At 42.6% G+C, this 13846-nt stretch overlaps 1 protein-coding gene across 2 annotated transcripts in view; it reads right to left on the bottom strand.

Moving 5' to 3' along the window:
- Positions 1 to 1217: 1217 nt before the first annotated feature.
- Positions 1218 to 13846, bottom strand: part of adam12b (ADAM metallopeptidase domain 12b) — a 63422-nt gene continuing 50793 nt past the window's right edge. For both annotated transcript variants that reach the window (XM_061837287.1, XM_061837286.1), the window contains exons 17-23: positions 13285 to 13362; positions 11030 to 11138; positions 10645 to 10783; positions 9297 to 9405; positions 7587 to 7847; positions 3081 to 3235; positions 1218 to 1935 (exon numbers count right to left, since the gene is read on the bottom strand). In XM_061837287.1, coding sequence (XP_061693271.1) covers positions 1884 to 1935; positions 3081 to 3235; positions 7587 to 7847; positions 9297 to 9405; positions 10645 to 10783; positions 11030 to 11138; positions 13285 to 13362 — 903 coding nt within the window. In that variant the 3' untranslated portion in view covers positions 1218 to 1883. The remainder of the gene's footprint in view (positions 1936 to 3080; positions 3236 to 7586; positions 7848 to 9296; positions 9406 to 10644; positions 10784 to 11029; positions 11139 to 13284; positions 13363 to 13846) is intronic.

The raw sequence follows: 13846 nt of genomic DNA, 5'->3' as shown, positions 1-13846 counted from the left end.
TGAACACACACTGAAAGACTGCGCGTGTCGGTGCTGCTGTTTTGGCTAGCAAACAGTTGAAATGATGCATGTGAACAATAACGCGTATAATCTCAGATTATCAGCAATACCAACATTAGGGGGGGGGGGGGATTAATATGGAGGAGGCATTTATTGACAGGTGTGTGTTTGAGGACATTTTTCGTCAACTTTGCCAAGTTCTCACCTGTCGCGCCGATCGGCTGAATTGGGGCGGCGCTTGTTCGGATCGTCGGGTGGAAAACCTGCAACGTTTGACTTTGAGGCAGAGTTAAAGGAATATTTTGGCCTTGCGCTGGGACTCCCCCGTATATCAATTAAATGAAATACAATATGAAATATGATTAAATGCTACAGAAGTGTTTTGCTATTCGGTTCCCCGGTAATAGAAGGTTAAAGGACGGTTTTTTTGTTTTGGTTTATAGACGTAATTATTGCGTACATGTTGCAGATACCCAAATAGAAATGTTCTTTTGCGACATTTCTTTCATGTGTGATGTCATCCCTCATGATTTCGCATTCAAACATTAATGATAGCTTTTTTTTTTTTTTTTTGTTATGAGATTTGTAATAACTCACTTTTTGCAGAAGGTGGCACTGTGGGACAGAATAGCTCCAATAGCTCATCACATTCCGTATACAGTACACAGTATATTAAACCGTAAATATCATTTTAACTGGGAGACTTAAAGCCAGTCACAAAGGATTTTATGATCGTGTATCTCTTTGCTGATTGGTTGGAAGTAGTCACGTGGTTGTCTTTGCCTTATACCAAGGGCATTGGAACTCACCAAAAATGGCTGACTTCCCACGTGGCAAATAAATAGCATGTATTAAAAAGCAAAACTATTTTTTTTTTCTTCCCCTCTCTACCCCCCCAAAAAAAAAGAAGCTAAACAGTCCATCAGTGGTTCTACATGGCTTTTGTTGCCTTTATGTAAAGAAAACGATACATTTAGGATGTAGTACAAACGGCATCAAGTGGAACAAGTATTGCACTGCGACCTTGCCGAACTCGCGCGTGTCGGAGAAAACGCTGATGCTAAAAAGGGAGGCTGACGACAAAAAAAAAAAAAAAAAAATTGTGAGAAAGCACAACAGCAACGTTTTCACAATAATTCACGACATTGTACAAAAAAATGCTCCAGACACACACACACACACACACACACACACACACACCACACACACACCACACACACACACACACACACACAAAAAAGAACATTTTGCTGGGCAGAAAAAAAAATGTGCCGATGACATCATCACGCTTGGCTGTAAATGCCAAAAATAATCCGTGGCTTTATGTGTTTGTAAGTTTGTGCCTAAAAATAAATTCACCATGTAGATGATCCAATATCTTCATCTTTTTTTTTTTTTTTAAAAGCAACCAGTCCATGATTTGGCATGTTTTTTTGTTGTTTTTTTTTTTTGCACAGAACCAACAGATTTTGTTCACGTCACTCCCTTGGTTCCCTTTTGTCGTTGCATCTTGATGTAACAAAACATGACATTTTGCTTCCTAAATGTATAAAACAACTTCTACATAAACGTCCAACCTTCCTGGTTTTTGCGCACAAATAAAATAATAAATAGTCCGTTGGTACCTGAGCGAGGACAAGATAGAGCACCTTTAAGTAAGAAAGCACCACCGACGTGACTCCGGCGTCTTTTTTTGTTTTTGATTTTTGCTTTCAAATGTCCCAAAAAAGTGTCACAAGCAAACGATCCGCCGCTCTTTTTCGTACTTGGTGGCCAGACGACCAGTCCAGCTGAGCCTCGGTGATGAATTAGTGCAAATTTTAAAATTAAAAAAAAAAAAAAAAAAAAAAGAGCGAGAGACTCCCTCAGTCTGGGAAATGTGCTCAGCAGTCTTTGGGGGTCTTTGGTGGTCTGTAGGGCAACACGGGTGCGGGTCTGAAACCGAGAGCACAAATCCAGGCTTCGTTAGATCAAAGATTGTGCCAAACATAAATCAAATAATAATTTCAACTAATATTCTATTCTTGAGTTGGCTATAACAAAAATTTTGGAATCTTGGTCTTTCTCTTTCTTATTGTTCAACCTGGAAATCAAACAGGGGTGTGTTGACTTATCATTCCAGTCCATTTTCCAAGCCACTTATCCTCACAAGTGTTGAGGTTATCATGTATCAACACTGTATATGTTCAAAACAAAGTTATTTTAGTTAATGAAAACAAATGAAATGCCAAAATTTGGAATTGAAAAAAAAAATGTAATAATAAATAATAAAAACAAAAACGAGCTTTAAAAGAAAAACTAATTCAAACTATTTTCCATTCGCAAAACAAATCAACTACTGTAACTACAACAAATATGTATTTTCATGCCCGTTTCATTCATAAGCTTTTTGAATTGATTTGAAGTCATTTTTTTATTGTATTCAATTTGTTGCGACCCTTGTGAGGATAAGTAGCTCAGAAATTGATGTTTTTTCACTTGATCTCATGGACTAAAAATAAAAGAGGTATATTTCACCGAGTTTTTATTTACTCAATATTTTATGCCATCTTTTTATACATAAAAAAACAAACATCACATTATAAAACAAACTCAATATGATAAAAACTAAACTAAAACTAAACATGAAGAAAAAATTGCAAACCCAGTCAGTAAAATAAAACTGATTTTGAAAAATCCAAAGTCAAAACGAAATATTAAAACTTATTCAAATAAATCCCAAACTATTATATTGATTTAAACTGTGTATACTGTTACAGCTACTCATCAATTTTTTAAATTCATGCCAGTTTAATATATAATTACAGTTTGGTTGTATTTAACTTTTTTTTCCATACAGTACATGCATTTGACCATATGATAAAAATGTTAAACATTTATTGAGGAACATATTTCATATAATCTATGAGCTAAAACCTGTAACTGAATCATTATTTCAGTAGAGCTTTTTCATTTCCCTACATTAACTTGGAGTGTTAAATATTAATTTTTAAGGTGGTACTTAAGTAAAAAGTTCAAGAACTGCCGAAATAATAAATAACGGCGTCAAATAAAATAAAAATCATGAATTCCGAACTGACCTGCTGGGTAAGGGGATGGCGGGCGGCGGCTTGGGCACAGTGGGGATCGGGATGGGGAGGGGTCCTCTCCCGGGGGCAGGAAGCCCCAGGCGAGCTTTTCGGCCCAGCGGGTCGGCGGGGAGCGGCTTCTGGGGCGGGCTGGGCTTGTCGAAGTCCTGCGGGTGACCGAGACATTTGGTGAAGTACTACCAGAATCCCGAAGGGACACGCGATGACCGAAAGTCAAATTCTTTGCAATTGAGCGGCGCTTAAAATAGAAATTTGGGAGTAATTGGACAAAATCTACGTGAGAAATTCCATTTTTGAAGTCGCTCTGGAAATACAACGCTTAAGTTGACCAAATTGTTGTAAAGTTAATTTTTTTAATATTTAAAATTCTGTAAAACAAAAACCAGAGCGATCGTGCTGCTGTGTGCCACCGTTCGCACCCAGACGCGTCCCGCCCCGGCAGGCCCCGCCTCTTAAAGGCACGTACACGGACGCCGCCATGCAGACAATATTTTTCGATACATTTAATGCTTATAATCTATCTTGCGTTTTGAAAGTGTCTGAGGGAGAATCATTATGATGATTAAAAATTTCAAGATGTCCCACTTTTGCGGGTGGGTCTGGAAATTATCCCCTCTTGATAAACAACTGTTGACTGATTTTTTGTTTTGTTTTATCATTTCGTTGAAACGTGCTGCTAATAGTGAAAATTTGCCAGTAACTGATAACCCGCATAAAGTTTTATACTTTACTGTAATCTTCTGAAGATGCCAAAAGAGGAATGAAAGGACGACTTTGTTTCCTCAACTTGCTTCAGCACCGAAATGGCACCAAACGCCAATAAAACCGTGAGTAAAAGACATTTGCGGTGAATAATGGAGAAGAGCATGGAAAAAATGAAATCATGGATATATGACTTGATTAAAAATCACGTACGAGTTAGAAGATCAATATGAAACATCGATAAGTAAACAAGCCCCAGGCAGCTCAGAGTGGTGCCGGTCTTAATTCAGCGTGAAGGATGGCGCCGGGGCAGGGGCGGCGTGATCAAGACGTACGGGCCCTGTTGCAAAAGTGACAAATGGCGCAGCCTTTCAGAACGCAAGGTTGGCGACGAGGCCCGAGCGAGCGTAGGCTGCCGCCGCGGCTCACCTGCTTTACGACAAATACTCGCTCGCCCACGCTGTGGCAAAATGTGGTCTCCGCGGCCTGCTGCTGTCAGGACGAATACACATCCCGAAAAACAAAAGCCAATCAAGAATCGTCATCCCGATGTGATTTAGCAGCCAGAAATGAGAGCGAGGCCACGCTGACCGAGCGCGTCCCTCGAGACCAGACCGCCTGCCTGCAACGTCAATGATGATTTTCAACAATTAAAGTGAAGGAATATCAGGGGGACAAGCCCGACGGACCTTTCCGACCCGTCAATCACTCGTACAATAATAGCCAATCAGAGAGCCGCATTGTCTTAACCCCTGGCTTGACACGCCCCTCTCGGCACATTCTCACACAAGCAATGCTGGTTGTCAGTAGCGTGCGCTTGGAAAAGTTCATGTTACGAAGAAAGTGGTACTCAGATGCGTTTGGGGAACGTACAATTCTGATGAAACATATCCGGCTAGGTTACGAGGGGCCTGGTTGATTCGTTTTCCAAAGCCTAAAACACAGTTGACAAAGTGTCTATGATGGATTAAGGCTCGCGGAAGCGCGCATGTACAACTAAATGTGGATCTTAATCTTAATTCCGTGTACATATCCTTGCGTGAAATAGTTGAGACCTCTCTGGAGAACTCTCTCTTGCAAAAACCATACTGCAAGATTATCTGGAACACGCGATAGAGAATCCACTTCAAACCAGTACAGTTCAGTCGCCATTTTGGAAGCTTGTGGGACATAGCAAATTTAGCTAAGGGGGGCGGAGCTTAAGATCGCCAGTTGGCAAGGTCCATTCCAATGAAGTTGCGGTTAACGAAAACAGAATATTTAATTGTATATACTACCAAGACGAGATATTTAATGTTCAAACAGATGAACCTTCGTTTCTAGCAAATAATCATGCCCTAAGAAAGCCGGCAGAGGGAGCAGCACAATGTCCACTGAATTGAAGCAAATAATGGAGCAAATACTGTTTAATCGTTTTTATATTTTATTATATATATATATTTGATCATGTCATTACTTTATATTTTTATGAAGTACAGTATTACAGTGGTATTGCTATTTATTTATTTATTTATTTATCCATCCATCCACTTTCTTCGCCGCTTATCCTCACGAGGGTCGCGGGGAGTGCTGGAGCCTATCCCAGCTGTCAACAGGCAGGATGCGGGGGACACCCTGAACTGGTTGCCAGCCAATCGCAGGGCACATGGAGACAGACAACCAATCGCACTCACAATCACACTTAGGGGCAATTTAGAGTGTCCAATTAATGTCGCATGTTTTTGGGATATGGGAAGAAACCGGAGTGCCCGGAGAAAACCCACGCAGGCACGGGGAGAACATGCAAACTCCACACAGGGGGGGCCGGGATCGAACCTGGGTGCTGTAATACCAACAGAACGTGCCGGCACGGCAGCGCCCGTTCCGCACAAAGACGTGACCGGCCTTCGAAGAAGCCCCTTCCGAACCCAAAATATCAACGGCGACAGCGGCGGCGTCACGTCTCCCAATGAGCGGCTAAGCGCATTTTCCTTTGAGGTTTACCGCTTGGCTCGCTCTCGCTGCCCTTTTTATTGAATCTGTTATCGAATGTGTGACGCGTCGTCTCCGTGCTTGATTAGAATCCCACCGACGCGCGGCCCCGCGCCTTGTTTTGACGCCGCGTTCTTTCTCAGGAGGCAGACGGCCGCCTCTCAGATGGCTTAAACGCGCATTTTGTCGGCTCACCTCGGTGCGGCGCGTCATGGGAAATCATCATCGGATGCGTCGGCTTCACATCGTCGCCGTGTTCTCATTACAAAACTCCTAAACCGGACACACTAAGTGAATTAGACTGAGACAACGACCGAAGCGGACGACGGCGATTTATTCTCTCTGCTGCTTCCGATATGGCTGATTCGGCAAACCTGGTGGTGGTTTTGGGGGTGTGGGGGGGTTATCAGCAGGAAGTTGCAGTTTTTCTCAGTTCCTGCATTCTTTAATTTGATTGATTTCCTTGGTTCACATCTCCAATCGGCAGTGGAGAAGTTGAGTCAAGGTCAAAAGAAAACTTAAAAGGGACGTAGATGGAAAATAGTGTTGTGTAATAATGTACCCATGCGCCCCCCCCAAAAACAAAACAAAACAAAAAACAGAATAGCATTTGAACTACTGCTTCCAACGAGCTTTTGTGCTTTTAACTGTCTTTTCCTCCCCCTAAGAGATTTCATATCAGGACATCCTCTGCATGATGGAAAATTGTGTTCGGTCACATGTCCAAGGAGGGTGAATATTTGTTGTGGTGTACTGATCTAAAATGGAAAAAAAAATGACGATTAAAAAAAAAAAAAAGGCCGGTGCGGTGGTACAGCTGGAAAGCATTGGCCTCACAGTTCTGAGGTCCCGGGTTCGATCCCGGACCCGCCTGTGCGGAGTTTGCATGTTCTCCCCGTGCCTGCGTGGGTCTCCTCCCACGTCCCAAAAATATGCAACATTCATTGGACTCTCTAAATTGCCCCTAGGTGTGGTTGTGACTGCGACTGTTGTCTGTCTCCATGTGCCGTGCGATTTGGCTGGCAACCAGTTCAGGGTGTACCTCGCCTCCTGCCCGTTGACAGCTGCACGCCACCCTTGTGAGGATAAGCGGCAAAGAAAATGGATGGATGGCTGAATCTTTGATGTCTCTGTGGTCTGTTTTGTTCATCATCCTCACATTTCACGCATCCCCAAATGCAGTATGAAGAGAGCGCTTCCTGTCTTCCCGCAACGCGGACACTAATAATATATTTCTCGAGGGATCCTCTGCTGAATTGGCAGCTACGGCCTTAACAATTGCAAATAAATTCAGAGAAGGAACACTTTCAGCCCCTACCGAAGACAAGATTTTAATGTTGCCTTCCAGAAAATCATAACTCAATGTTCCTCCAGTGTAAAATACCCATAAAGTTTTCAGCCGCGGGTTTTCGGAGGGGAATTATGTTCCAGACCAGATCACAATAAATAAAATTCCACGACATAGAGAGAGAGACCAAATAATAAAGAAAATGTATAGTCGTCTCGCTTCCGTGCTTTAAACACATTTAAACTTGTTAAAACACACTTAAAACACATCGTCAAAGTATTCGTACATGCATTTGGATATAAAAAGTCAGGAAAATGTATAGAAATTTACATATGCATGTCTGCCATTAAGAGGCGGAGCCTGGTGGGTGGCATGCGAAGTCGGCAAGTTGATGCGTTTTACTGTTTTCCAGGTATTCAAACAGCAACTGTGCTGCTTCTTTCTCACATGTGAGGGCATTACACTAATAATACTATAAAAAACATTTTAAAAAATGTAAAAAAACAAACAAAACTACGGCGTTCTTGTAAACAAACCTGGCCCAGTCGATAGGATGCGGGCTGGCGAGGCAGGCTGAGGAAAGGCGGCACGCCGGGCGGCGACGGAGGGCCGTCGCGGTGCTGGGATGGCGGCAGCCTGTGTCGGGCGGGCACAGGTGGGAGGGTGGGCCGGCCCACGCTGAGCGATGCCGGCATGGGCTGGCTGATGTGCAGGGGCTGGTAGAGCGGCAGGCGGCGCAAACTGTGCGAGTGGAACTTGTGCGGCGGGAGCAGGGGCTCGGCACTCAGGGGGGACGGCTAGGCAGAGCGACGGAACTTCAGTTTTGGGATTGACATTGACACGTCATCATTTGAAACTAAGAATCCTTTTTCTTTTGGGTGTGTTTAGGATGGAAACTTCTTTAAATCTAAATCAAACTATTAATCACTGTTTACGTGTACATGTGGAAGCAGAGCCCAGAGTGTGGGCATCTGAAGTCCTTCAGACCTGACCCCTCACCAGTTACAATAGGTGTGCCGCAGGGCTCCGTCCTTGGGCTCCTGCTCTACATCATGAGCACCGGAACCCCCTCTACCGCAAGTTTCATAGATTCCATTTTCACTTCCATTGTTCTCTCCCTTTCTTGGAAACCAAACAATTTATTTCCTCTCTCCTCCCTCATCACGTGCTTGTTTAAATCACTCACCACAAATGATCTTAATCTCCTAAAATAATTTGGACCTTTTCCCCTCCCATCATTCCATTCTCACATCAAAAACATATCTCCATTTATGCAACATTGACTGATATGGATGAGTTCTTTGTACTGTAATTGCCCAAAGTGTTCATTATTGCCTAGAGATACCTTTTTTTTTATTAGACATGGGTATGGACGGACTAACAAGCTCTTTCACTGCCGGCCCTCCATGTTAACATTAATATTTGAACTCACAGCAGTGGATGATCTTCGGTTCACGTCAACATTGTTCCATGGCAACAAGACACCGCAAAATAGCGCCCGAGTACTACTTTTATTTTATACATGGGGACAGAGACACCAAAAAGGTGCAATTTTGTAAAATATGTAACTTTGCAAATGCCAAATTAAAAAAAAGCAAGGGTTCACTTTTTTTTGCCACAGTCAAGATAAAATGTGTGTGTTTTGTGGTACTTTGATAATTTGCAAAAGTTAGCAGGCCTAATGCTAAAAATGTCTGATCTTTGTTTGGGCTTTCGTGTAAAACTTACAATACATCACCATGGCTACTCAGAGATGAAAACAAAAATAGCCTGAAATTGGATGCATTTATTGTTAAAAAAGTGAGCTATTAGTTCCAGCTTGTCTTCAAAAGTCAAATGATCTGAGATGACATCATGAAGTTGAGTACACACAACGAGCTGCGTGTCATAAAAGTTTACAACATTAAATATGACGTTTGAAAAAGTTGCTGCTGGGTTCCAGAACACGCCAATGAACTGATGAGCTGACACATCCCAGAGCCGTCCAGAACAAATTGTGCGTCACGTTATCACAACGTGTTTTCAGCATCCATCGCCTCTACTGGCTCACAATTAAAGAAGCTTAACGGAATGTGTGTCTGTCAACTTCATTATTATGATTATTATTTTTTCTTAAGGGGAGGCAGAATCAATAATACGCTTCCACGTCAGCTTGTCAACGAGGGAGGCAGAATCAATAATACGCTTCCACGTCAGCTTGTCAACGAAGTGCACGATCCCAATCGGATCGGACGAGAAAGACTCACCTTGTAAATGCTGGCTCCGGAGGCTTTGGGAGGAGGTTTGCGTTGCGGTAATGGTCTGCACATGGACTGCGTTCTGGACGGGCTGGTGGGCCTCTTGGCCTCGATGGCTCTGTAATTGCAGGAAATGGTCAGAAAAATTTGACCAGCATAATTTATATTATGTGTTACCAATGCAACTCTCTTGAGGAAAATCTGCATTTTTACAATCAAGGCGACAGTAGTTTATAATTGTGTGTGTGTTTTTTTTTTTTTTAGCTTTAGGACTCCTTAACAACTGCAAAATGGATTTCAGTCTTGAAAGAAATATTAACTTGTTCAGAAACTACTAAAAGTACAGTAATTTCGTAAGTTTTAAGTTTATGCGGTGATGCGGCTAATTTGTGCATTATTTTCTAATGGCCCCACGGGGGCACTCTAGTGGATAAAGTAAGTGTGAGACCGGTGGAATATATGTGCCAAGGAAGTGACTTTTACGGGTCCAGCCCTGTTCGCGCTGCGCTAGCGTGTTACTGCCGTGTCTCAGTGATTTTTACCAGTATGTTTTTTTTTCTTTTTTAACCGGCCCTGTTACCGCAGCGGCACTAGCTCTAACTCTCTGTGTACCGTTTTTCCTTTGTAAATATCTCGTGTTTCAATGGGGGCACTTGCGGCTTTTACACAGCTGCGGCGTACGTATGCACCAAATGGTATTTCCTTTACAAATGTACTGAGTGAGGCTTATAACCAGGCGCGCTCTGTAGGGTGCAAATTATGGTAAATGTAGTAAAACAAAGTAAATAGATTTATCAGAACTTCAATGATTTGTGAAGTGTAATTAATTAAAATGTTTTTCAAATTAGCACACGTGCTAAGATTGTGTATTTTATTATTGTTAAACATGCATTTTTATTTTATCTTGTTTTTATTGAAATGCTATGAATGAAAAATAAGATGTGTGAAACCCTTTAGTCTGATCAATATTGAAATTACTTATCAAATGAACTAAATATATCCAATAAATGTATTCAATAAGAACTTTTAATCTAATTATCGTGAAGTATTCTTTAAACAAAAACTACAATACTATGCAGGAAGACGAGTGCTGCATTTGTAACTAGGAAATAAAGCATTATTCCAGAATCTGCTATATTTTATGTTTATTATACGCTTCAGGTAATTTACTAAAACTTCAATGGTACCAGACATTAAAATGGACAAGAAATTGAAGAAACAAAACTTTTTTGTGACTTACTGTATTCTATTAATTTAACGATAGATATATTTACACTTATGTATTCATCATCACATTGGCGTGTACGACAGATACCACGAACGGGCGACTTTGCCTGCTGTGTTTTGATGGGCCCACCTGAGCTTCTCCAAGGTGCTCTTCCTGTGGGTGAAGACCAGTCGCAGCAGCGTCTTCCTCTTGAGGAAGACGAGGCCGCTGGCCAGCAGCAGGCCGCTCGCGGCCACCAGGACGGCCACGGTGAGCAGGACGCCGTCGGCTGACGCCACATACGACAACACGCACATTAACGCGCACACATCTACGGCCACACGACGACGACGACAAGACATGCGCACAGAGTGTTAAAAGCGGGGCGTCTTTTCGTTGTGAGTCATATTCTTTGGAACGACCGCGCGGTGTAATTCACGGCCGAGGCCAACTGGGAGTTGCGCTATTCCAGGAAAATTCAGAGCGGATTCAGCGAGGAAAAAGATGGAAAACTGAACAGCTGCGGCCGAGCTACCTGCCAATCTTGTGGGTCCGCTGTCGATGCTTCCTCCGAAGCCGGCCCCTTCGCAGAATGGGGGTGCCCAGTGCGCTTCGCAGTGGCAGTTCTTGTTGTTGTTGCACACCTGCACCGGTAGACATAACAATGAATGGTGAAAATTGATTGTATAAAGAGACATTCGCAGAAATACTTTCTACTAAATCTGCACTATACATATTCAAACTTAAAACCATGTAAAGGGTTTGCATTTCAAAACCATTTTTTGTCATATTTGGTGAAACTGTCAAAATGACCTGACAGTAGTACGGTACATCGGTAAAATGATCTGTGGGGGTGGGTGGAGTCAATATAAGCCCTCTCTGGGCCCGTTTTGTGCCTCTATTGTGATTTGCAAGAAGCCATCCTCCCCTGGGGGGGACAACCAGAGATGGAAAGCATCACTGAACAAGGCATCAACCTCGCGCTGACCCATTATCTTAGGCTTCAGGAACTTTGCTGAAACTATTGCAAAATACCCACCTCTGTAAAATGTTTTTTTAAAAATGGGCATAATGCTGGCAAACACAAACACACAGGGACACAACGCAGAATTAGCAAAAAGTTTATTACCTCTTTTTGATTTTTAATTGATTATAATATAAAACACCAGGGCGGCACAGTGACGCTCCTGGAAAGCGTTGGCCTCACAGTTCTGAGGACCTGGGTTTAATCCCAGCCATCCCTGTGTGGAGTTTGCATGTTCTCCCCGTGCCTACGTGGGTTTTCTCCGGGCACTCCGGTTTCCTCCCACATCCAAAAAACATGCAGCAATAATTGGAGACTCTAAATTGAGCCTAGGTATGATTGTGAGTGCGGCTGTTTGTCTCTATGTGCCCTGCGATTGGCTGACAACCAGGTTCAGGGTGTACCCTGCCTCCTCCCCGTTGACAGCTGGGATAGGCTCCAGCACTCCTGCGACCCTTGTGAGGATAAGTGGCTAAGAAAATGGATGGATGGATAAAACACCAGCCTGATAACAATTAGCGTTAAATTGATACTCCATTACAAATACTTGCTGCTACCCATGAAGTAGCTGTGGCTAACTGCAGCTTGTTTACAATGCTAATGCTAACTTAGTTTTCCAAAGGCTACGATTTTGTTAAAAGCGGGAATTTGTTCTTGCTCCCTACCACAACCGCACACAAGTGTATGCAAGTATGAATGTTCATATTTGAGGCGACGATCAAACTATGCCAACATTAACGCCTCAATTTCCCTTTTTAGGCTTCCATACAGTTGGTACAAGCCAACTTTAGGATGCCAAAAAGTTGTATGACAGTTAATTTTGTGTAGCTCCCAAAAATATGAAAAAAAAATTAGCTTGGAGCGAAAAAATAGGCATGTATATCACATAATAAAAAAAACATGTGCAAAAGGGAGTGCAGCCCTTGTAACCAAGAGGGGGCTTCCCACAGTTCCAAGAGGATTCCCGAGTGAGTTGTCATCGTAATGTTGGAGGAGGAGCGGGGAGTTGTGCAGCTGCGCGGTGGATGGATGCTGGATGTTGCTCCGTCTTAAATAAGGTTAAAATGCACAACGAGGGAGGTTTGATGAGCGGCAGCTTTACGTCTTGACGACCAGCGCCGAATGCTAACAAGAATGTGACACATGACCAGGTCAAAAACACGCAGTGGCAACCTGGCTTACAAAAACATCACTACATTTTTTTTTAACCCATCCATCCATTTTATTAATCACTTACCAAAAAAATAGCACTGCATTGCATGAAAACAATAAGATCATGTTAAGAAACTGCTTTTTTAAAGCTTATATTTTATGGAGTGTAGTGTTTTTGTATTGCCTTTAAGGGACATCTCATCATGAGTGACAGTTCATCATGAGCGTGTACAGCAGCTCCTCGCGTGAGTTCTCTTTTAGTAAATGTGCGTCGGAATGTCCTGTCCAACGAAACTTTGAATTGTTTTTAATAATACAATAAATAGTTGGTCGCAACTTCACAGATTGCTTCTTCACTTTTGGAAATGTTTCAAAAGAAGAAACACTTCACTGTTAACACAGCAAATTGAAAAATGTGAAAAAGTTGCACAGCCTTCATAAAAATCGCTTTTCCTCTGACAACCTTCATCGTGATTTGATTCCCTGAACCCGTTCAACCTTGAAAAAGATGAAAAAAAAAGAAAGGGTATGAAGTTGTCTCAATCTGGTATTAATTAGCCCGGTAACGGCAGCGATTAAACGGGCTGCGGCCCCAAATATTGAGTTGCACTCACCCCACGTCCGTTGCACTTTCCCGAGCACTCGTGCACGCCGAAGACGCTGACGTTCTGGCACTGGCGATTCAGACACACCTGTCGAGCGGGGGAAGCGCAGATTAAAGCATTTCGCTTGTGGTTCAGTGACTACAGCGAACGCCTGTTAAAGTGCGGTTATGGTTCACGTGCGCCTGGGGGAAATTGAGCTATGCTGTTTTACGTGTCGCTGCTTCTCGGGTCTTATTGTAGCAGCCGTTTGAAGTTTTACAAGTACCATAACATTGATACTCATTTCCATTAGCCCGCCTATGGTACTTCGCCTAATGTTAGTATTAAGATGGCGGACTTGCATAAAACAAATTACATGGCTTGGTTGAACATTTTAGTGAATCAATACACAAAGTTTTATTCAATTTTGTTTCAGTTCTAGATTAAACTTTAACTGCGAGTGACAAACAACTTGAGGCAAGCACACTTTGAGTCTTCATTTTCGCTAAGTAAGGTTTGCATTTAAAGTCTTTGGGAAGGGTTTTCAACTCTTTCGGGTGCTTTTGGAATGCATAATCAGGGATTCACTGAA

This window comes from Syngnathoides biaculeatus, chromosome 12 (assembly GCF_019802595.1).
Source record: "Syngnathoides biaculeatus isolate LvHL_M chromosome 12, ASM1980259v1, whole genome shotgun sequence".
NCBI lineage: Eukaryota > Metazoa > Chordata > Actinopteri > Syngnathiformes > Syngnathidae > Syngnathoides > Syngnathoides biaculeatus.
The sequence above is the reverse complement of the archived record's forward strand: the minus strand, read 5'-3'. Positions and strand labels throughout refer to the sequence as shown.